General features: G+C 39.4%; 2 protein-coding genes across 5 annotated transcripts in view; one reads left to right on the top strand and one right to left on the bottom strand.

Moving 5' to 3' along the window:
- Window positions 1-16,683, top strand: part of POU2F1 (POU class 2 homeobox 1) — a 168,919-nt gene extending 152,236 nt beyond the window's left edge. For all 4 annotated transcript variants that reach the window (XM_058540146.1, XM_058540144.1, XM_058540145.1 and 1 more), the window contains 3 exons: window positions 11,611-11,956; window positions 12,688-12,776; window positions 14,885-16,683. In XM_058540146.1, the coding sequence (XP_058396129.1) occupies window positions 11,611-11,956; window positions 12,688-12,776; window positions 14,885-15,195 (746 nt within the window). In that variant the 3' untranslated portion in view covers window positions 15,196-16,683. The remainder of the gene's footprint in view (window positions 1-11,610; window positions 11,957-12,687; window positions 12,777-14,884) is intronic.
- Window positions 1-25,147, bottom strand: part of CREG1 (cellular repressor of E1A stimulated genes 1) — a 224,592-nt gene that overhangs the window by 87,968 nt on the left and 111,477 nt on the right. The gene's annotated exons all lie outside the window — the stretch shown is intronic.

Raw genomic sequence — 25,147 nt, 5'->3', positions numbered from 1 at the left:
TCTAGTTCTACTATGTGAGCTGCCGCCACAGCATGGCAACTGATAGGCGAGTGGTGTGATTCTGTGCACAGGAACCGAAGCCAGGCCGCCGAAGCAGAGCATGCCAAACTGTAACCACTACGCCATCAGGGCTGGCTCCATTTTTTATTTTAATGTCCAAATTATCCCAGACTTAGTGAGTGGGAGCCCCTTCAGGGTGGCTCCTGTGCCCTTTTGACATATCCCTAGCATTCTTTGAGTGCTTCCTTATTTTTTGGCATAAGATGTTCAGCCTCATCTTATAGTTTCTCTGCCCCAGGCCTGGAATCAGCCTTTTCTCCAAGGATCCCTAGTTTGTTTTAGTGAGAAAAGGTACTTAGAAACCAAGATCTAGGCACTAGATGTTCTCATTGATACGGTGTTATCGTTGCTTCTAGGGCATCTCAACAGAAATAGATGTGCATACACATATCCATACATCAGTATGTGTGTATAGATCCACACATATATATTTACCTATATACATCCACACACATCTATATGCATTTTTCTTTATCTAGTTACCTACTTATATTAAAATCCACGAGTTCATACTGATATCTCCAGTTCCAGTCACCGTATAGTTCATTCTTTTCTATCCTTACCTCTTTCCATATTTTAACTCCCTTCTTGGTGACAATAAGAAACCTGGCTCCCATTATCAACAATATAGTTACTTAATTGCTCTACCCTATAGTGAAAAGAAAGTAGCTTCAAAATTGCTAAACCATTCCTCTGACAAGAAAAGACCTACTAATTTGAGTGCAATGTTTGTTTAGAGTTCTTATCTTTAACCTGAAGGCATATAGTACAAATACTGTGTTCAAAAGTTATTTGGGTTAGTTCTTTTTATACCCTTTTCAGTGTAGTTACATTATGTATTTGAAATTCACTTGAATTTGTTCTGTTTGTATTTAATAGTTTTTTCCCTCCCATCCTTATGATTTTTTTTTAAGTGTAGGAGATATTAACATGGTTTCAAAAGTCAGGACTATACAGAAAGTTCTCCTCAGAAAAATTTCATTTCCTTCTGTTGTAATTCTCTGGATCCTTTCCATCCCATTGCCACCTGTGCCCTTTCTCCTTCCTATGTTTTGTGTGTTTTTTTTTTTTTTGAACAAATGAGCAGAGCAATGTATATTTTTTTATTTACCCTGGTTTGTTACTTTAAAGGTAACACACTAAAAGGTAACAAACTCCTTTGCACTTTGTTGTTTTCACTTAACAAAATATCCTGAAAATCACTCCACCTTAGTTCATAGAAATCTTCCTTATTGTTTTTTATTGTTGCAGAGTACTCCGTCATGTGGATGTTCTATAGTTTACTTAACCCCATTCCTGTTCTATGGGCAATGAGTTTGTTTCTAACACTTTGTAATTACAAACTATGCTGCAGGAGTAACCTTGTATGTATGTATTTTTGTGCTATTGGAAGTGTATCTTTAGGGTAATTTCTAGAAGTAGACTTGCTCAGTCAAAAGGTACACACCTATGTAGTTTTGTTGGCTATTACCAAATTGCCTTCCAAAAAGATTGTACTTATTTCATTCCCACAGACAGTATATGAGAGTGCCAGTTTCCCCGTTGCCTCTCCAGCAGAATGTGTTGTTACACTTTTTAATTTTTGCCAATCTGATATGTGAGAAATTGATCTCAGTGTGGTTTTAATTTCAACTTTCTAATCATGAGTGAAGTTGAACATCTTTTAATATACTTAAGAGCCATTTCTCATCTTTTATAACAGTGAAATAGATTTTGTTTCAGTTTGATAGATCAATATTGCACAGGCTAGAAATTCCAGTACAACAAAGGAGGTGCTAAGAGCAGACATCATTGCCTTCTTTCTGTGTTAGTTTTCTGTTGCTGCTTAACAAATGACCACAAGTTTAGTAGCTTAAACCAATACTCATTTACTGTCTGACAGTTCTGTTGGTTGGAAGTTTAGGCATGGGTTATAGCTGGATCCTCTGCTCAGGGACTTAGCAGGCTGAAATCAAGATGTTAGCCAGGGCTGTGACCTCATATGAGGCTCAAGATCCTCTTCCAAGTTCATTAGTTGGCAGAGTTCAGTTCCTTGTGGTTACAGGACTGAAGTCCCCATTTTTTTTGCTGGCTGTCAGCTGGGTCACTCTCAACTACTGCAGGCTACCCGCAGGTCCTAGCCTAGTGACCTTCTCACAGCCTGGCAGCTTCTTCAAAGCCAACATGAGAATCTCTCTCTAGTCAGCTACTGTGGAGGGGCTTATACAATGTAAGACCCTCTCATGCACCTTTGTTATGCAGTATAATCCAAACAACAGAGACACTGTCCCTTCTCCCATCATGTTCACAGATCTACCCTTACTCCAGAGAAAGGGATTACACAGGGCATGTCTAGATTTTGATGTCTTCCTCTAAAGAGCTGTGGAGTTTTCTTTGTTAGGAAGATAAGTTACTACAGATCAGCTTGATCCTGTCAAGGCTCATTTTTTAAGCTTTGTTAAGTTGGACCTAGAGTAGCCTTTACTAGTTTTTACCTCTGCTGCTAAGATGTGACCCTTCTGGTGTTGTCCAGTATTCAGCAAAGCCTCTCATCTCTGTGTAGCCAGAACTGAGTAGCTCCCTGTCCTGCATGAGCTCTGGATTATTCATGGCATTTCCCCTGTGCATGTGCAGTGTAGTATTCAGCCAAAGATTCAGGGGGCTCCTATGCACATTTCTAGAGTTTTTTCTCTATTTAGCTTTTTCCTTTCCAGTACTCTCTCCTGCGAATTCCAGCCATTTCGGCATCCAGCAACTGATCTTTGTCTCCTTGAATCATCGAAATTGCTGTGCTTTGCGTAGTTTCCTCTTCTGGTGCAGCAATCTGAAAAGTTCTTCCAAACAGAAAGTCCAGGTGATTGTAGGACTCACCTCATTTGTTTCGCTTTTCTCAGGGATCACAGTCTGTGCTGCCTATTTTTTCATGTCTAAAACATTTTCATACACACACACACACACACACACGCATATTTCTCTATTGTTATGTTAAAAGAATAAGTTTCCTATCATTTACTCTTATCATGGTCAGAGGCAGAAGTCTCTAAAAACATTTAAGTTAATGATTAGCACTTATAATTGTGCCGGACAAAGTCTAAGGTGACGCTCCCCCCTCCCCCCGCATGGTGCCCACCTCTCAGTGTTCATGCCTTTCTGTAATCCTCTCCCCTTGAGTGTGGGCAGGTCCTTTGGCTTGCTTCTTATCAATAGAATGTGGCAAAGGTGATGGAATGTCACTCCTGTGGTTACGTTACATTATGTAAAAGTCTGTCTTGTTAGCCAACTTGCTGTAAAGACCTTCCTTGCCAATTTGATGGAGTAAGAAGTAAGCAACCACACTGGGAAGCCCACGAATTAGGGAACTGAGGGTGACCTCTAGGAGGGTGGCCTTCAGCTGACAACCAGAAAGAAGCTGGGCACTTAGTCCTACAGTAGCAAGCATGTTCTACCAAATGATTTCTGCCAACAACCCAAGTGAGCTTGGCAACGTATTCTTCCCCAGTCATGCCTCCAGAATGGAACAGAGTCTGGTTGACACCTTGACTGTAGCCTTGCAGAGGACCAGCTAGGCTGTGCCTGGACGCCTGACCCACAGAAACTATGAGATAATAAATGTGTGTTGTTGTATGCCACTCAGTTTGTGGTACTTTGTTACATAGCAGTAGAAAATGAATACAATAATATGTTTGTGTAAATATTGTTCAGGACCAGCTTATATGATTGAACCTATGGGGAAAAAATGTAATTTTATGACACTTAAACCTTGCTTCTTGAAAGAGCAGATTACAAGAGTGAGTGTCAAATGGATTTTCTTTTACTCTTGTCAGCAGTTGTTCAACATCATGCCTCATTTTAATTTTTTTCCTTTTTGGACCATAACTTTCTTATTATAGCCTCTTTTCCTCTGATATTTCTGTACTGTCTTTCTTTTTTTATGTTGAGAAAAGGAACATATTCCTTCATTCATATTATTTATAAAGACATCCAGTGTCTTAATCATACACCTTCTCTAATGCAATCTGCTTTCTTCCTGAAGACTTTCTTCCTGGGAGCCCTGTGACTACATATTTTAACTTCTTTTAATTGTGTTCCTGAATGAGATCCAGTGTTTCTTAGATTCCATGTGTTTCTCTATCTTTGATTCCTTTTTTGTTTTGCCTAGAGCAGGTTCTTGAGTAATTTTTTTTTATTGAGAAAGGTTCTTGGGAAGTAAAATTTCTAGGTACGTGCATAACTGAGAAGTATTTATTTTGCCCTCATAGTTTATTTGTGGTTTGTCCAGTAATAGAATTCTAGTTGCAAAATTACTTTTCCTTTGAACTTGGAAGGTATTGCTCTTTTGTGTTTTAGCATCCAGTGTTGCCAATGAAAAGTCTGATTTCAGTCTAATTCTCTTTCGTTGATAATTTGTTTTATCTCTCTGTAAACTTTAAGAATCTTTTTATCCTCAGTGTTCTGAAATTTCACTAAAAGATATATCAAGGTATGGGCCTTTTAAAATTTGTCCTCATTGGCCTTCAGTGAGCATTTTCAATTTGAATTAATGTCTTTCTTGAACTCTGATAATTTATCTTTGTTCTTAATTTCTGGAACATATTTTAAAGAGACTTTAAACTTTCTAAATTGATCCTTTATATCTTTTAACTTTTCTCTTGGGTTTTCCATTTTTTAACTTTTCATACTACTTTCTTGGAAATATACCCTGAATTTTATCTAACTGTTCCTGTGTTCTCATTTTTTATTGTTGTCACTTCAAAATCATATGTTTTTTCAAAATCATATATTTAATTTCTAAGAACTTTTCTTTGTTCTTATTCTACCTTTTTATAGCAATCAATTTTTATTTGTAGATACAATACCAGTTAGAATTGTATTTAAGTTGTTTCTTCTGGCATTAGTTCTGCTTATTTATTTTGTCCCATTTCTTTTGTGCTATTGGTTTTTTTCCATTGCTTGCTGATTTTTGGCTATTTAGTCATATTGATGAATACAAGGCCATATTACTTAATACCAGTAGCTTGTAAGGGTTTTTCGAGGTGAATAACTCCCACTTCTATCATAGTTGTATGTGCCCTTTTGCACTGTGGTTGGTTTCTCTACTACTCAATTTCAACCTCTTTCTCATTCTGCAAATCTGTCAAAATCTCAAGTCTCTGATATCTGTCCCCAGAGCTTGTAAGGGTTCTGTAGCTTCTGTTACTCAACAGTCCTCTCCCCTGGCTGGAAGGGATAGCTGTGAGCTGTGAATGTGTGTAGAGAACTACCAGACTTTATTTCAGCATATGGGTGGAAAGCAGGCATGTAGACTAGGCTTTACCCTCATACCTTCCTAAAGTGTGAGGGATCCTTACTGTATTTGCAAGAGTAGTAGGTGACATTAACTGTGCTCACAAAGAAGTCTAGTGGAGCAAAGGGAAGGCCCGCTGCCAGAGCTGGTGTGTGAGCAGTCTCTTCATCACCCCATTCTCTGCCCTCATTTCCTATTCTACCTCAGTACCTGACAGCTCTGAGCCTGGAATCTCCTCAGGCTTCCATCGAGGTGAATAACTCCCACTTCTATCATAGTTGTATGTGCCCTTTTACACTGTGGTTGGTTTCTCTACTACTCAATTTCAACCTCTTTCTCATTCTGCAAATCTGTCAAAATCTCAAGTCTCTGATATCTGTCCCCAGAGCTCTTATTCCTTTTTTTATTTCTTTACCATCATATGGAATAGGATTTTAGAAATGAAGGTAAAACACCATATCCTCAGTCTTCCGTCTTCTAAGAGAAATCTTGTCTGATTGACATGGTCATTTTTATTTTCCCGGTATCTACCATAGTGCTTGGCACATAATAGGTCCTTGGTAAATTTTTCTAGAATAGATACAAGAATGATTGTAACTAATACTACTCCAGAAGGACGTGTGTTCTGATGTGTCTCAAAAACTTGCAAAAACTCCACAGCCCTTAATAATCTCAACTAAACATGCTCTGCCCCCCATTATTTTTCCAAAATAGTCTTTCGTAATGAACCATATGCAACCCTATACTCATTATCAGTCCTTTCACATTCACTCCTCCTCTACTCCTGGCAATGACTAGTCTACTCTGCCTCTGTGGATTTGCCTGTTTTGGACATTTTGTATAAATGGAATCATATAATATGTGGCCTTCTGTATCTGGCTTCCTCCACTTAGCGTAATGTTTTCAAGGTTATCCATATTGCAGAATGTATCAGTACTTCATTCCTTTTTATGGTTGAATGATATTTCATTATATGGATATACCACATTTTGTTTATCATTCATGAGTTGATGGACATTTGAACTGCTTCCAGTTTTTGGCCATTTTGAATACTGCTGTTATGAGGGTTCAGGTACAAGTTTTTATGTGGACATATGTTTTCAGTTCTCTTGGGTTACATATTTAGGAATAGAATTGCTGCATTATGTGGCATAGTGAATATTATGAACAACTTTATGCCAAAAAAAACGTAGGCCACCTAGATAAAATAGACAAATTCTGAGAAAGACACAAATTACCAAAACTGACTCAAAAAGAAATAAAAACCCTAAATAGACCAAAAACAAGTAGATGAGTCATTAATGTAAAGCCTTCCCAAAAAGAAAAGCCAGGCCCAGATGGCTTTAGCAGTGAAGAAATAAAGTTAACCTTTAGCAGTCTCTTCCAGAAAATAGAGAATGACGGATAACTCATTGTATGAAGCCAGTATTACCTTGATACTAAAGCCAAAGATATCACAGGAAAAAAATTATAGACCTATATCCTTCATGAAAATATACACAAAAATCCTCAACAAAATCTTAGCAAATCAAATCCAGCAACATATAAAAAAGATTATACATAATGACCAAAGGGAATTTATCCCAGGAATGTAAGGTTGGTTTGATAACTGAACATCAATTAATATAATAAATAATAGTAATAGAAGAAAGAACCAAAACCACATGATCATCTCAGTAGTTACAGAAAAAGCAGTTGACAAAATCTAACACCCATTTGTGATAAAAACCTGGAATAGAAGGGAACTTCCACACCTGATAAAGGGCATCTACTAAAAACCTACAGCTAACAGCATCTTAATGGTGAAAGACTGAATGCTTTCTGCCCTAAGACTGGGAACAAAGCAAGAATGTTTGCTGTTGTAGACTTCTAATTAACATTGTACTAGAGGTATAGCCAGTTTAATAAGGGAAGAAAAATTAAAACATCCAGTTTGGGAGGGGAGAAGTTAAGCTGTCTTTATTTGCATTATCTTATATGTATAAAAATCCCAAGGAATCCACACACCAAAAAACCTAATGGGACTAATAAATGAATTCAATGTTGTTGCATTGCACTCATCAGCCGCCATGCTATGGCTGCAACCCACATACAATATAGAGGAAGATTGGCACAGATGTTAGCTCAGGGTGAATCTTCCTCAGCCAAAAAAAAAAAAAAAAAAAAAAAAGTAAAATCGTTTGTACTTCAGAAGACACCTTTAAGAAAATGGAAAGAAAAGCCACAGATTGGGAGAAAATATTTGTAAATCATATCTGATAAAGGAATTGTATCCAGAACCTATAAAGAACTCTTACAACTCAGCAATAAGAATACTAACAACCTAGTTTTTTAAAAGGGCAAAAGATTTTAATAGACATTATACCAAAGAAGATATAAGAATAACTAATATGCACATGAAAAGATTCTCAACATTATTACTCATTAGAGAAAGGCAAATTAAAATCATGCTGAGATACTATTTCATACTCAGTAGAATGGCTATAATCAAAAAGACCAAAAATAACAAGTGTTGGCGAAGATGTGGAGAAACTGGAACCCTCATGCGTTGCTGGTAAGAATGTAAAATGATACAGCCACGTTGGAAAACACTTGGTAGTGTCTTTAAAAGTTAAACATAATACCATCCTACCCAGCAGTTACCCAAGAGAAGTGAAACCATGTCCACACAAAAACTTTTACACAGATGATTGTAGCAGCATTATTCATAATAACCAAAACTGGAAACAAGCCAGTGCCCGTCAACTGGTGAATGAATTAACACAATGTGGTCTATTCATGTAGTGAAATACTTTTAAGCCAGAAAAAGAAAGTATTGATTTGTGCTACAACGTGGATAAACCTTGAAAACAAGGATACTAACTGAAAGAAGCTAGATGCAAAATACTACAAATTGTGTGATTCCATTTATGTGAAAAGTCCTGAAAAGGGTAAATCTGTAGAGACAAAAAGCAGATGACTGGGGGCTGTAGGTGGGAATAGGAAGTGACTGCAGATGGACACAAGGGATCTTTTTTGGGTCGTGAAGATCACCCCAACTGCATTGCGGTGATGGTTATACAACTCTGTAAATATATTAAAAATCATTGAACTTTATACTTAAATTGGGTGAATCTTATGGCATATAAATTGTACCTCAATAAATCTATTTATAAAAAGGTGAAGTGGGAAGCAAGAGGATGGGCCAGCCACTCTCTGTATATTCTTGCATATAACTTCCTACCAACCGGAGAGGTGAGTGACAGCGTCTATATTTTGTTGTTGAGGACATTGAAGCTCAGCAAGCATCAGTCCCCTGATCAAAGTTGCTCACGTAATTAAGTTGCCAAGAATTTAAGGTCATAAAAGATCTGTATTGATTAAGATGTGATTCATGGGCTGGGAGAAGTATTTGAAGCTCATATTAAGCTCATACTCTAGTCTAGTGCTCCTGTGACATTCATATGGACAAACTGGAGTGTAGTGGGAGGATGACAACCAGAAGAAGCAACCCTGAATTATTTCTGGAATGATCTCCTAGCCCAGGTTAAATTCACTGAGAAGATTTGACTTGGATTTTCTTTGTATACGTAGGAGATTTTAAGAACATGATACCGAATGGTCTGAAAGTGGCAGTGGAGAGTGGAGAAAACGTTATTTTAAACCTTTGACCTCAGGATAGGATCTTCTGAAAATGGGCAATTTTGGTTCCAGAAATTTGAAAGGGAAGTAGTGCCCACAGATAAAATCAGATTAGATAAGGTGAAAAATTGGCCAAGAAAAGAGTGAAAGTACATTGAAATTTCTTAGCAACAGAAGAGAAATGAGAAAAGACGTTTAACTTTCTATGGAACGAGGGACAGGTCTTAGGAGAAGAGTGTCAGAGTGAAAAAGTGTGTATGAATCCACCAAGCATAGGACCTAACACAGCATCAGAAGCTCAGTGATATAGATTGGTCTGACAGATTTAGAACTGCAGAAATAATGAAACTGTGATTAAGAATATCCAGAAAGATGTAATTATATTTAGAGACAGCAGCAATAAAGAGGGAATCATCTTATTTATATTTTTGAGGAGGACAGAAAGAAGAGTAAACCTTCCACTTTCAGTTAACAATAAGAAAGATTTGTTTACCCGATTCATTCAGACCACATAACACTTTTGTGCAGCATTATAGGAGGTAGGAAGAGTAGAGTCACTACTGAAATAGGTGATGTCTAATTTTCTCCCAGCTCTGCAATACGTGAAAGAAACATTTCCTTAGAGTTACATGAGAAGAGAGTTGAGTTCTACGTGTTCTTAGTACAGACCAGAAAAAAGCTTCAAAATAGATTTTAGAAGGGCAAAACTGTCTGATTTTTTTGTATATGTGTGAGTAAGATTGGCCCTGAGCTAGCATCCATGCCCATCTTCCTCTATTTTTTACATGGGACACCTGCCACAGCATGGCTTGATGAGGGGTGTGTAGGTCCACGCCCAGGATCCGAACCCATGAACCCTAGGCCACCTAAGCAGAGTACATCAACTTAACCACTGTGCCCCTGGGCCGACCCCAAAACTGTCTGAATTTTTAATAAAGCTGTTATGGGAGAAGAGTCTTCTGCAGCTTAGTGTTAGATTTTATCTCAAAAAAAAGTTAACTTTTACATAGATCTTTTTTCCAATCTGTTTATAGGTTTGAAATATTTGTTTTGATTGGTCTAGTTCTTCTATAATATACCAAGTCTTTTACACCTCATAGAAGTATGATATTGAAAATTTTTAGATGCTTTTTGCCTTTTTGAGTTCTCTATCCTGAGAAAATACCACTTAGGTTCTGCTTTATACATATATGTGGTTGGTTATATCCTAGAACATAGTGAGTTTCACTAAATTAAGTTCCAGCTAGTTTAGGCAGCCTGTTTTTGTAATATGTAGTGTTGGCTGATAACTGACAAAAGAGAGCCTGTTCTATACTGTCTTTCATAGATAGCGTCAAAATTATAGCTCACTGGGGACAGTTGGCATCTTCTGCTTCGTGGAATGTTATCTATCCCATGACTGCCTTACGAGTCATTTCTACTTTAGGCAAAGAGACTTAACATTCTTTAAGTCACATTGCCTCTGGCGCCCAACAGACCTAACTTCTAGACATATTTTAGATCTGTGCTATCCAGTGGGGTCGGCACTAGCCACATGTGGCTTTTAAGCACGTAAAATGTGGCTAGTTCGAATTGCCATATACCATAAGAATAAAATACACACCGTTTTCAAAGACTTAGTATGAAAAAAATAAGTCATTAATAATGTTTTAATATTGATTTCGTGTTGAAATGATATTATTTTGGATATATTGGGTTAAATTGAGTATAATATTGAAATTAATTTCTCCTATTTCTTTTTAGGATTTTCAGTGGCACTACGTAGAAAACTTAAAATTACATATGCATTATATTTTCACTAGATGACATTGATCTCGAACATTAAACAATTTCAATGAATGTGTTTTAGTTTTCAATAATGATGTTTTTAATGTCAATTAGTCATTTGTATGCACATGTTTGTTCTCCTTACAACAAAAAGAAATTTTGGCATCTTGATGTTTTTAAGGCCTCTCAAATAACGGTTTCCTAAATCTTCATTTTTCATGCTGACTTTTATGAGATTCATAATATCATCATGTTATTGTTTCCGTGAATAAGAAAATGTTTACCACAATAGGCTTTTTGAGAGATGATTTTCATTACAGAATAGCTACCTGAATTTTTTAATGCAAAGAAGGCATCTAGACATAACGCCTTTATTTTCATGCTATTTCTGCATATGTTGTTATTGACACTTAAATTGATACTTATTTTAGAAAAATATGTAACTTTTAGCTTTTCTTTCCTTCATTGTTTTGTTTTGATTTTTCTATAGAGACTACTGAGGAGATTTCTGAATGCAAATGCTTTTCAGAAGCAGGGATTTTTTGCTTATACGCTTCTTCCCCAGAGCAGTTGTATTCTGTAGCTAGAGCTTCTGTGATTCTTTCTTATATTTTTTGAATAGGAAATTGGAAATGGAAAACTGTGCTCTCTGTTTCTTTCATGGTTGCTTTATTGCTCTTGCCTCTTGAAATAGGGTTCATGGCTTTGGTTCTACGATGTTTGTTTTTGTGGTTAATTTCCATAGAAACACTAAACTAGGTTAATAAAAAAGGACACATATAGAGGTTACTGGATGGTAGATCAGTTATTCAGTTAATTCTAGTGTATGGCTGAATAAAGCCACCATTCTTCCAAAAACATTTACACACCGTCACTTTCTAATGTGATTCTCTTTTCAGGCACTACAGACACCACCTCCAACAACACTGCAACCGTGATTTCCACAGCGCCGCCAGCTTCCTCGGCAGTCACGTCCCCCTCTCTGAGTCCCTCTCCTTCTGCCTCAGCCTCCACCTCCGAGGCATCTAGTGCCAGTGAGACCAGCACAACACAGACCACCTCCACTCCTTTGTCCTCTCCTCTTGGGACCAGCCAGGTGATGGTGACAGCGTCAGGGTTGCAAACAGCAGCAGCTGCCGCCCTCCAAGGAGCTGCACAGTTGCCAGCAAATGCCAGTCTTGCTGCCATGGCTGCCGCTGCAGGACTTAACCCAGGCCTGATGGCACCCTCACAGTTTGCTGCTGGGTAAGGAGCTTTCTTGTTCACATCTAAGAAACAACTAGGAGGTTGTCCCTAGAGTTACTTGTAGGGGAGACTTGTCATTGCTTTATTAAATGCAAAAAAACCCCACCTCTCTTTGAAGCCATAATCTCTTTGAAATGGGTTGCTCTATAGTAGTGCAAGGACCTTGGTTATAGTTGAACTTGTTTCTTAACACCCTGGAAGGGCAGTAGTCATACCATTATTTCCAGATGGAGACGCGGAACACCAAACCACTGCATATACCTAAGAATTGGGGCCCAGGAAGAACTCCCAGAATTCCTGATTCTTATTCTTATGCTTTCTCCATTAAACTCTCTTAACTGCCTGCTTTCTAATTCTCAAAAAAAGTAAGAAATATAATAATAAGATTCCCACTTTTATATTGTTATCAAACATATAAGAATTACTTTGTAAATACATTCTTTTCTCTGGCATTTTTACTTTTGTTTTGGAAAAAAGAATGAAGTAATTCAAGAGTCAAAATGACTGCGAGTTTTACATTTTGTGTCGATCATAACCTTGGTTTGTTTTGTACAAGTAAGCATCAAGGAAAGCAGTAACTCAGATGCACAAACAAACCATCTAAGAGAATAACGATTGTTTCCACATACTTCCCCAGCTGTATTTTCCTTTTTCTTGTCCTCCTGGGTGTGTTGTCCAGCTGACAGGTGTGTCTGTGTTATAATAAAGTGACTGCTCTTTTCGACTTGCAGAGGTGCCTTACTCAGCCTCAACCCAGGGACCCTGGGCGGTGCCCTCAGCCCAGCTCTGATGAGCAACAGTACCCTGGCAACTATTCAAGGTCAGTAGATTTTATTCCTCACTGAGCTCTTTTTTTTTTAATGGAAGAAGTCTACTTTGCTAGAGGTGAAGGTGATGGGGAGAGGGAGTTGAGTTGATAGTGCTGACCAACTTGAGGACCAAGAAAATGTCCTTGTAAAAAAGCTTTGAAAGAGAAGGATAGGTGTTAGTTGGTAAGAACAAGAAATACACTTAGTTTGGAGTGTTGTAAGAAGCCAGGACTTTTATGCTGATATTTATCTTCCTATGTGAATAGACTTGGAGGCAGAATTTCCTCCTGATAAATTTATCCAAGTAGTCCTTCAAGACTCATCCCCAGGCAAACTTGACCGAGTAAAATTCCCCAGTCCCTGTCCCCACCCCCAAAAGAGCCATATATGAGAAGGTCCTGTAATGAATTACCATTGGAGCACATCATGCAGACCTCAAGAGTACTTTTAATTCTTGTTAGGTTCTGTCGTTTGTGTATCTCCAGCATTGTAGAGCATCGTAGAGCATATATTTCTAAGCCCAGATGGGTCCCTTTTGGACTTAGCATGCTATCTAGTCTAAAATGAGTCTAAATCCACTCATTCTGTATAGTGAAGGATTTGTCTTGTTTACCTTCTGAGCTTTGTGTCTGAAGATGCTTACTGTTATTTGGTTCAACAAAACAATTTGAGAGTCATCACTGTATTAATCAGATAATTTTTTTTCTTAAAATTAAAATAGTTTGTACTTAATGAGAGTTCTTGTGGCCAAAAATAAGCTGTTGGCCAACTCTAATTAAGATTTGTTTCATGGATGATATCTCTACAGTATACTATAGAGAATATTAGTTACAGACAAATCCAAGACATGACCTAGATTACCTTACATTATATTGACTTTCTCATTGACTAAATCATATGTGAAATTGATGGTTAGCTTTTGTTATATAAGGATTTCTTTTTGGAATAAGATTTGTGACAAATCACTTTTTCTCTTGCATTAGGGTGTGTTTCTGGGCTGTAGTGATGCTACAAAGGCAAAATGCCTTCCCCAGGGCACGGTTGAGTATAGAACAGGTATCTTTGGGAGATCTAGAACTGGTCCATGACCCTAAGCCTGCAATCTCAGAAAACTTCAAGCTGCACAAGTCTCACTATTCTGTATTCTTTGTAGGATCATGGCCAAAGTCAGGGACATTCCCTTCAGTCCCACTAGCTTTCTTTATATATTATGTAAGAAATCAACCAAATTTTTAATGCCAGTAGAAAAACCATCAAATCTACACGTGGGGGTGTGGTTATGTGGGTGGGGGATATTGGGGGGTTGTCAGATAACAGGAAAGATATTAAATAACAATGCCCAATTATTTTAAAGAAAACTTCTATGATGCCTTCTGTAGAGAAGCAACAGCATTACGGAACAATTGTCATGCATTAAAGCAAGTCCTAACCTTAGATAAGCCACCTGGGGCCACCTGCGTACGTCACTGCGTCTCCGCTGGCCTCAGACAGTAGACTCACCATTCTCCTTTGTACAAGTCAGAGAAAGCAGATGTTCTGCCTCAGGAAGTGAAAAATTAATCACATCTTATACTTTATTTGGTAGTACATAAATTATTTTAGAACTGAAGCCTTTTTGAAAGATGGTTTCATCTTGTATACCATACTGTAAAGTGCTCAAATTTATCAATAATGCCAGTTGGTTTGATGGAAGCTAACTATATTTTAATGGTAGCCAGTTTGTCTTTTGAACGGAGGTAGTTTAAAATAGCAGTCTTCGTTAAAAACAAAATGATTGGATTTAACAAATACTTCTAGGCAGATGAAATAAAGGTGAGATTTCAAGATAGAAACATGACTCTTTGATTCATTAGACAGTTCTTAACTCTCCCCTCACCTATCCTGCTCATGCTCACTAAATTGATTAGATATTTCAGTCCTTTAGGCTCTTTCAAAATTACAAATGACTTTCAGTTGGTGATGGGATTGCACTGTGACTAAGAAAAAAAAAATCAATTAAGGGCTGCCCTTTTTCCAACTGGGTTGTAGGAAAACTCAGTACATTTGGTGTGTTATTTGGCTTCTCCAGGATGATATTAACGTTCTCCTTCCTGCCTGTTTTGGGGGGTTTTGTCTGTAGCTCTTGCTTCTGGTGGCTCTCTTCCAATAACATCACTGGATGCAACTGGGAACCTGGTATTTGCCAATGCGGGAGGAGCCCCCAACATCGTGACTGCCCCTCTGTTCCTGAACCCTCAGAACCTGTCTCTGCTCACCAGCAACCCAGTTAGCTTGGTCTCTGCCGCTGCAGCCTCTGCAGGGAACTCTGGACCTGTCGCCAGCCTTCATGCCACCTCCACCTCAGCTGAGTCCATCCAGAACTCTCTCTTCACAGTGGCCTCTGCCAGCGGGGCTGCTTCCACCACCACCACTGCCTCCAAGGCACAGTGAGCTGGGCTGAGCGGGCTGCCTGTGGTCGTCGTCGCTCGCAGTGTGATTGGGCTGTCAGCCAGGCCGAGACTGACAGATGTGACTGGCTTCCTCTTGCCGTGTTGCAAGAGCAAGGGAGAGAAGGAGAAAACACACATGGGAAAAAGAAAGGATGGAGACAGGACAACATTTGCCTAATTTTGTAATAAAACACTGTCTTTTCAGGATTGCTTCATGGATTGGAGAACTTTCTAACCAAAAATTAAAAAAAAAAAAAAAAGAAACAAAAAGTCAAAAACAAACAAAAAATAAGTGAAAGGACTACTTACCATTTCCAGCAGTCGTGATGACAAGTTAAGGTGGGTTACCAATTCCAATATAGGAAGGGAATTTCTTGTTTGTCTAAATTTCTTTTTTTCTTAAAAAAAATCATTTTTATGGGTCTGTTGTACAGGCCATTAAGTCATAACAAGGTGTTTATAATCGTATCAATTGTGTTGGGGGTTCCTTTCTTAACTGGTACAATTTAGGCAGGCCTGTATTACTGTATCTCTATTATTATTGTTGTTGTTGTTATTGTTTTTTATATATATATATATAGTTTGACATGTTTATCTCTTGCTCCTGGATCCTACTTCAGTGAGCTCCCACACTGTGGGGAGGGAGGGTTTGAGGTAAGGGGAACTTATGTTCTTAACTGCGGGGAATGGTCTTGCTGGTTTCCTTATCCTTGATGACTCTTACAGAGGTGCTAGAAAATTATTTTCTTTTGCCACTTATGCAAGAGGCTTGGTGCAGAAGCTGAAGGCAGTGTGTGCAAACACTCCCACCCCACACGCCCCCCCGCATCAGGTGGTGCCTTTGGAGCACTTTTGTGTAGGAAAGAATTCCTGCTGAACTGTAGCTCTCACTCGCCCCAAATTGTTGACTGACCCTGAGGCCCAGAGCCTGCGGTGCAACAGTGCTGCTTTCTGCTACCTTCATGGGCGTGGCCGTGCATGGTGCAGGGCAGGGTTTGGTTCTAAAGAGCAAAGACTACTGCGGACACCTGACTTGGTGGTTCTCCTAATTTCTTATCTCCTGAAAAATGCTCCTACTGTTAGTGTGTGTGTTTGTTTTTTCTGATTTGTGGAAGTTTTTCATCCAAACTTCCTTTAGCTTACTTGGCAAAGAACAAATTGACTTACTGAAATTGGGAAGCTTTTCCCTTCTTTTGTTTTCTAAAGGAACGCTACTAGACTATTTTCCATCGATTGTATATCACCAAAAGAGGTGTGTGTGATGAGAAGAGGCTGAGGTTACCACCTTTTCCTCTAGCCACAGACTTCCTTTTCACCGGATGGCTTATAAATTCCTTTAACCCTGAGACTCTACTTGGTTCTCTGACTAGAGAAGGCACTTAGCTGGGACTGGGATTTGTGGACCCTTAGAAGGACTTTGAGCAGGAACTTTGCACACACCTCAAGTATTTCTTTGGTTTGTTAGTGATGCTCCTGCTAGGTCGGTCTAAATGGCAATACTCATAGAAAGTGATTAGCTTCTGTAATTGTTTTCAGGGTGTTTCTAGACTATGTAAATGAGCCCATGAAAAGGAAGAGTTGATGAAAGTAGATGAAGAGGAATGAGGGTAACTTGGAGATTAGATTCCCCTTCTTGTCAATGTGCTGTTATTGCAGTATCTGTACCAAAAACATTCCCGAAAGACTGGATCACTGCAATGCAGCTCATCTGAGCTCCTCTTTTGGTTGGAGTTAAGGATTCCCATTTGGTGTCTGGGTGCTTGCTTACCTCTCTGGTGGTCCCAAGACTGCACTTTCCCCCCTTTCGAGCTGGGGGCTGAGAGCAAGCTTGCAGGTGATTTTCAGTCTAACTGCTCTGCTTGTGTCCACAAGGGAGCTTGGGCTCTGTTTATCTGTCTCCTCACAGTATTGGGAATGGCAGTGATATAGACACAGTGTGTATTTTTGTTTGTGATCATCCAAGTGGGAGACAGGTGCATTAATATTAAAAGGCCAGAAACATTTTAGTCCCTTGTTAATTTTTCTTCAGTTCCTTCTGTCTTCCCATTTTATTTCACAAAGTATTTAATTACCACCCTAAATTTCCTCTTCTCACCTTTCACCTTTCCTAAAATCCCTCCAAAATCAGTGAACTGCAAGCAGGGAGACTAACAAATGTCCATCCACCTTTTTTATGTGTGGTGTGTTTTTTTGTGTTGTTTTTTTTAACTAAGCTTGAACCAAAGTCAATTTTTAGCAAGCTGCTGTACTAATGGACTAGTTAATAACGTGCAGTTCAGACACATTGAGGAGATAGATGCTACTGACAATTTCTTTTTTCATTTGTCTTTATTAATTTTATATAAAAGTTGCTGCTTGTTTTAATCTTTTATGTTGGTAACTTGTAATATCCTTTGAGCAGACATTAACTTGATTTTAACTAGTTTATTTAGTTTGATGTGTAAATAGAATGGCAGTGTCAGTTACTAATTTTTCTCCTCTCCATCCTACTGTTTCTCTAATGTAGTTAAAGTTAATCTTTTATCCTGACTTGACATTTCTACTTTCAGTCTGTGCAGATGACTTTAGGGCTGTCAGGGATCCTGTGCCCGCCCGTCGTGAGGAGTCCCTCCCTCGAGGAGTGCTGAGTGAGGACGAGGGATTCAGGGAGGGAAATGCTGGTACCCACCGTCCTGGAGTGAAGGTTATAGCATTAATTTCCCACAATTGCTACCAAAGGAAGTGTCGAGTCCCAAGGGACTCAAGTCCAGTGGGTTAAGAGGAAGGGCAAGGAAAGGCTGTCTCTGTTTTCCTATGTGGTTCAAAAGATGCTCCCTCTCCTAAATAAGATTCACCAACAGACTTTAATATTTAAAAGGATACTAAGCTTTAAATATCAGTACAATGGTCTTCTATTCCCTGCCCTGTCTGAATTCTCTAGTCAATTTGGGATGAGGGAATTCTGCCTTTTTGTGGGTATGGATCACTTTATGAGGATAAACCTTAAACCAGCATAAAAATCTGTGTTTAAAAGAATAAATCCTTAGACAAAGGTAACTTTAAAAAATGTTCTCTTTTTTATCTTATTTAAAACAAGTTGTGAAATGAAATACCTTTCATACCATTTATACATCTGCACACGAAACACTAAAACAGTTGTTGATGGGTGTTTAGCTTAAAGTCAACTCCCCATCGTCATCCCTAAATATTCTGCTGATCATATTGCTTCATGACTCAACCTTTAGTCCTTTTTTACTTTATATCATCTTTTTTATCATCTCAAGAAATGCTTTTTGAATTGAATGAATCTCCTAAGCTAAGGTACTCAATCCTAACTTTTAGCCACCTTATATGGGAGAGTCTGGAAATTAAGGGAGGCCATTTAACCAAAAAGAAGTGTTTGATAGAGTTTGTGTATTTCTAAGAGGAAGGGCTGGGTAGGTCATTACAATTCATTGTATCATTTTTCTTTTTTTCCCCCCTTAACATTTATGCAAGTTTTATTTCATTCCTGAATTTGGTTAACACATATTAAGCCAAAGACTGATTCTAAATGCATTTATAGTGATAACTGTATTTGCCCATGGTAATGGGCCCTCCCTAGGGAGTGGTGAATGTAATTGTTTGAATCCTGCTTATCACAAGCAGTGCAGTTTGGTCAACAACTTGATTTATACCTGTATAAATCTGAAGGACAGAGCAGAAAGGCCTTTAGAAAAGGGCTTCTCATAGGAACAATATTATTGTTCCTGATTTAAGAAATAAGTTGAGTGCTGTATTAGTTTAAATGTTTCTGAAGTTACATAGGCAGCTTTTTAGAATTAAAAAAATTTTCATATCCATTACCTGATATAATACGTGCTTCCTTTTATTTATTCAATAAGAAAAATCAATACCATCCCAACTTACTCAACTTATTACTCGAGAAATGGAACCAAAGGAATCTACCTTCCATTTTGTGTAGGACCATACCTGTTTGTACTTCATGGTAGCATTATTAAAAATTAACAATCTTTTTTTTTAAAGGGGAAAATAAGATGAAAAGATTTTTAGTGAGATTATCTTGCCAATTTGTTCTACGTAATTCATTCATTGTTGGGGAAAAAAGCACAATTATACCTCTTTTTTGTGTTATTTTGTCTTGCTATCCCTCATTTATTTGGAAGGTGAGGGAAAACCTTGTCTATATTATCCAGAAGCACAGATATTTCCTTGACACAATATTTAAATTCAGCCCAATCTTTAACAGTAAATTTTCTATTTAAATTGCTGGGAAAGCTAGATACCTTTGCAAATATAGGAAATTAATGTAGATTTTTAAAGTTATAAATCCTGCTAGTAAACATTGCAATTAGTGTATAATAAACACTTGGCTTACAGAAGAAAGTCTTTGTAGTTCATAGTCTAAAGTTGTTCCCAAACCATGTTGTCCTCACAAAATTTTCTTTACCAAGAGAAAAGTGAAATTGTTGAGATAAGGAAGAGAGGGGAGACATGTAGACAGGGAGAAGTCAGTGAGCTCTGAGCCTCGGAGTTGGTGATGAGAAGGCAAGTGGTATGTGGACTGGGTTGGGACCTCCTGCTGGGAGTCTGCTTTGGCCTCCAGCCCCGTAGGGGACCCTCAGAGATCAGTCTGCAGTTTGAGAATCTTCAATTTAAGAAGAGCCTCAACAATTCATTATGAGAGTTTGGTTAAATACTTTCTCATTAATTTGATCATAACCATCCTGAGTTCATTTTTGTGTGTGTGTGTGTGTGTGAAAAGCATTTGATGCGTGACGTTGTTCATGTAATCGTAGCCCTAGCCATTTTGAAGTCATTTTCAGTCTTAAAACATTTTGAAGATGACACCTTGTAAAACAGTAAATCTTTCTTAGCATTTACCTTCATTTTTGAGAAGGGAAAAAATCCTTCTTTGCCATTCCTTTAAGAATAAGTAAGATGAGCTCTTATACAGGTTTGCATAGATGGTGCACACCATACAAATGTGAGCTCAGACAGGAATAGGATAAATAAATTGCCCTCCTTGTTAAAGCTGATACTAATCCTATTCTGCCTCATTCTTTTCTTAATCCAAAGAGATTAAATGGGACACCTCTGAGATTTCCAGTAAGATCTTTGAAAGGATTCCATCAGGAGGGCAGGAAATGTTTTTTCTCAGAGTTCTCCAATTTACACCCAGATTTCCATATGGTTTGTGAATTGTTGCTTTCTTCTTACCCTCCTTATTCATGAAGCAGTTCCTTGTTTTGGTTCTTCTTCTCTTGGCCTTTGCTAAAAGCAGTAAACTTGAGTGACTCTTAGGTTGACTCAAATCTGGATCTCCCTCTCTCTTCTCTTCCTTTCCTTTTTGAATGGTGGTTCCTTAATCCGTGAGGGTAATACTGGTGGGTAACAGCTAGCTTCTAGCACCTTCATAAAATACCTCAGCATAGCTTAGCATTGTTGCAACTGGTTTTAAACTAAAAACCAAATAAATAAAAAGAAAAAAACTTTATAAATAGTGGAAATAATTCTAGCTGTAGCATTTAGTTGAACTGATGTTTATTATGATTGATAAACATGATTGATGCTGTATGTATTTGGGATCCTGTTTATAGGTTACAATTTACAGGGTTAGGGAGGGTTGGGGTGGGGAAGAGGAGAAGTTGATTATGTTAGAAGGAAAATGTTGCTCATGTGTGTTGGTTTGTTTTTCCTTATATCTGTCTTGCCAAAGGAAACTTGATTATCCCTGTGACTGGGTTTGGGATTTGTTGGCCTCTCTGTGTTCTGACCTGCAGTGCAGTGTGTGGCAGCATGCAGGTTACACAGGGATTGTCCAGTAGGTTCAGGGTCCCCTAGGGCATTTGTATCCCTTCCTATGGCTGCCTGTGCCCCGCCGACCCTGCCAGCCTCTCTAATGGTTCATTACCTCTGTGTGTAGCAAGAGCTTAGGCAAAGGCCAAGTGTGCGGATGTCAGGGTGTGTGTTGGAGAAATAGAGGCAGAAATAGACATGCACCATTTAATTTGAAGAGGAAAGGAGAGATGAGTGATTGCTGCATCTTAATCTAGGAAAATTAAAATAAAACAGGTTCTTTTTGTCACCCTCGCTCGTGTTGAGTGTTGTGCTAATAGCACAACATTTTAAAACCCTGCTTCCTGTTCTCATACCAAGGCTAATTCAGTCTAGACCAAAAATGCAAACAGAAGAAAAACCAAACCAAGAAATTGAAAGCCAGCCTGCTTTCTCACACCTGTGATCAGGTGTGACCTTTAGGGATTGGTTGGTTGGTGAGAGTGAGGAGAGTATTGTGCTTGATGGGAATGTGAATGAGAAATGATGCTGGTTTAGGAAAAATTAAGAGCCCTTTCTGCGCATCTTCTGGGACAGACTTTCTTGGCTCCTCAAGTTTAGATAAAGCCTGTATTTCCAGAAAGGCTATTTTTAAATCAACAGTCTATCTCACAGAACTTAAGTGGGATTTGGTTTGGATACCAAAGACACTGCCATGTCATTGCTTATCCTTACGTTTTCAAAACAAGCAGAGGCAATAAGAGAAAAGGCTGGAATTTGGAAAAGCTTTCCCTTTGTCTCTTTCCTTTTCCTCTCCCCTCTCTTCTTTCCCCCTTCCCCACTTTTTGAAGGACATCTCCTTGGTTATCTTGGCTTTGGAAGAGAGACTTCCTGAGTTTCACTCTGCTGGCTCTGTGGAGGTGGATAGTTGCTCAGTGTAGCAGTGACGTGCTTGGAATTGCTGGGAAATTTGGGAGAGGGCAGAAGATGGGGGTGGAATTCTTTATTTCCCTTTATCTAACACTTATAAATAGAACCAGTACAACCTATTTGAGTTCAGATGATATTTAGATGTGCTTATGTGCTATCTCTGTTCTGTCACCTGTAAAAGAGAAGCATTTTCAAGAGCAGGGTTACATAGAAAACCAAAAGACCTTCCTTCACTCCCCATGGAGCTGTATTGTTCATCTGTATTTGTATGTGGGCTCTAGAAGCTGAGTAGTTCATTGTTTTGGTGTACTATGGATGGGACACAGAAAGGGAGAGGGGAAAGAAACTTATTGCTCTCTTAATATTCCATCAAAAAATATCAGGTTGCAGAACTTCATGAAAGCTTTACTAATAATCTTACTATTCTGACGTTATGTAAAAGTGGTATTAATATTGTGTGACTTTTCAAAGTGCTAGATAGGTTTGTAAGTAGGTAATAGGGATATTGAAGATCAGAGCACTTGAAACAAAGTCATGAGAAAACAATGTGTGCATGGTGGAACCCTACTTTGAGCACGGAAGTGACACTCCTTGGGGCTTGAGAGAGAAGGTGGTGCAGTTTATGATTCTTTCTGTGTCCCTGAGTCTGCCCACTCTGCACAGGGCTCTGCCACCCAGCGCCACCTTCTGGTTCAAACCCAGGACACTGTCAAAACGTTCAGACCCCAAAACTAATTTACTGTAAAAAAAAAACATTGAGGTCTGCTGCAAAGTTCCCTGTGTTTTCTTTGTTTACTTGTTCATCATTGTTTTAGGTCGGCCACAGCCTCACAAAAGCAGCTTTAGGCTTCTTCCGTAACTTGGCAGCAGCATTGAGTTCTCTAACTTTACATCCCAAAGTCTGCAGGCAGACAGCTGGATACAGTGCTGTTAAAAAGATGAGACATCCAAATACTTCTTTAAAGTTGAGATCTCCTTCGAATGAAAAAGGACAGAGCCAAGTAGAGGAAAGACTCTGTGCTCCCACCCAGGCCTCGCAGCGTCTCAAAGTCTGAACAATAGAGCAGGAAACAAAATGCACTTTCAGAATCTAAGGTGACAGTTCTGTTAGGAAAGGCTGTAGCTGTAGGCGGGTGGGGTGCCATGTCTCTGGTTCTAACCCTGCACGGGTCTGCAGAAGGCACATACTTTCTAAGAGGAGAGTGGACCACTGCCAGCCTGGTTGTGTTTAAAACTGCAAACAGTTGGGAGGGGAACAAAGGAAGGAGCGTACGACTTTGCAACCATATTATAACATTGGCTTTCTACGACATAAATGGTGCATCTCCGCTGAGATCAGGTAAAGGGGAGAGACAGACAGCATTCTTCCAGCTTCTTTCCTCTGCTGGAGTGGGCATTACCCAGTCCACGGGAGCCTCCGTCTCCGAGGAAGTGCCCTCCTCCCACGTTAGCCCGTGGTTCCAATTCCTTCATCTGTGGCAGTAGCAAAGGCTAGGTGAGTAAGCGTGGGGTTTTCTGCCCACCACAAGGCCAGGAGCTGTCATATACCTCATTTCTAACTCGTGACCGAGTAACTTGCTTTAACTTTCTCTAAACCCTACAGAGTTGCCAAGTCTGCCCTCCCTGTAAGTAATGTTGAACTCTGGCCTATAGCATCACGGGACCTGTAGCCTAGGGTGGGACCTCCTAAAGCCTCTGAATGTCGCTGCTTAAAAGCTACTGCAAACTGAGGGCAAATTGCAATCTTCTCTTTCTTTTTGTTGCAAGGGGTCTTCACAGGTCTCTTAACATCTACTTCCCCCACCACCCTGCCTTGAGCAGCTGGCCAGCTGTCCGAGCCCCCCCCCACCCCACCCCACCCCGCCGTGTCTGACTGCTGGCCACACAGCAGCTCCTGTACTTGCCTTTCCCCTGGTGGGGTGGAGGCCGTCCCTTCTGCTCTGAGGCCTCAGGGTTCTGCTTCTTTTCAGGGCTTTGGGTGGAAGGGCAGAGCCCAAAGGCTCCTTTAAGCTGACTGCTGCATACACATTTCACTTTTTTTGCTTTGACATGACCAAAAAAAAATCCAAATATTTAAGTTTTTGTTATTATTAATGTTATTATTATTTGACAATCTTATATCCAACAGGCTCTCTAGAAGCTGCATCCCCAGCCCTTTCACCTTTTATTTGAATGTAGTTCCCTGACCTTCAGTTCCCATCCCCAACGTTGAAAAAAGCTTTGCCAGGTCTTAATACTGCTGCTATAAGCCAGGGGAGGGTGGTTTCTTTGTTTTGTTTTGTTTTTTAAATTTCCAGCCCAAACCAAAGATTTCTTAATGATTGTATAAACTCAAAACAAACAAACCAAAGAAAAGGGAAGTCTTCAGCGTCAATCCAGTCTGTGGCGTCCTGGCGTTTGGAGGAGTGAGGCCTGGGGTGGGGGCCTCCACAGTGGGAAGCGGGGGTCTGTGCTCCACGGCCAGGGTCTGCAGAGGTGCATCTCAGTAGCTTTGGCTCTGGCCAGCTGTGCATGTGCTGTGGAGCACATTGGCATTTCAGATTTTCCAAAACAATAGACAAAACCCCATCACCACGATAATACACCCAACATGAACTGCGGCCACATAGGAGCTTAGCGCAGGGGCCAGAAGGTGGCCCATGGACTCCACAGAGTGGGGGGAGCTGGAGACGCTGGCGCAGGATTGGCTGCTCTGCTGGGTGCTCTGACCTCGGGCGGTGACGGGCACACGCGCCCACAAGCCCTTCTGAGCCTTTTTTCTCTTTTCCTTTAGTGGAACTGCTTGGAAGTGGCTGTCCTGTTTGTGACAAAACATGCAGAACGATGATCAAGCTTTTCATTTTTCCTCCTTGTAGTTAGTTTCTTTTTTGCAGCACCACTGTGCAACTATGCATTGTATATCACAACCTTTTGTGCTAGGTAGATGCCTGTGACTTTTTAACTTGGGGGGTGGGGGGCTTGCAAACGAAGGAACTTTTTACATGGATCTTTTTAATCTCAGTTGATTGGGGGAGGGGGGATTTGGTTCTAGGGTCAAACAAGCTCTATCCCAAAGCAAAATCCAAATGTTAATAATATTAGCCTGATGCAGATACCAAAGATGATTTCTTTCCTGCAGAACCTTAGACTTGTGTATTAAGTACGATTACCCAGCACTTGCATTAGTCTAACCTCAGTAATTCCAAAGCTTAGATGTATATTTTGGTATATTTCTGGGATATTAAAAAAAATGTCATTTAACTTCTTGTTTGTTTCAGTGTAATGCT

This window comes from Diceros bicornis, chromosome 4, assembly GCF_020826845.1.
Source record: "Diceros bicornis minor isolate mBicDic1 chromosome 4, mDicBic1.mat.cur, whole genome shotgun sequence".
NCBI lineage: Eukaryota > Metazoa > Chordata > Mammalia > Perissodactyla > Rhinocerotidae > Diceros > Diceros bicornis.
This window is presented reverse-complemented; position numbering and strand designations above follow the sequence as displayed.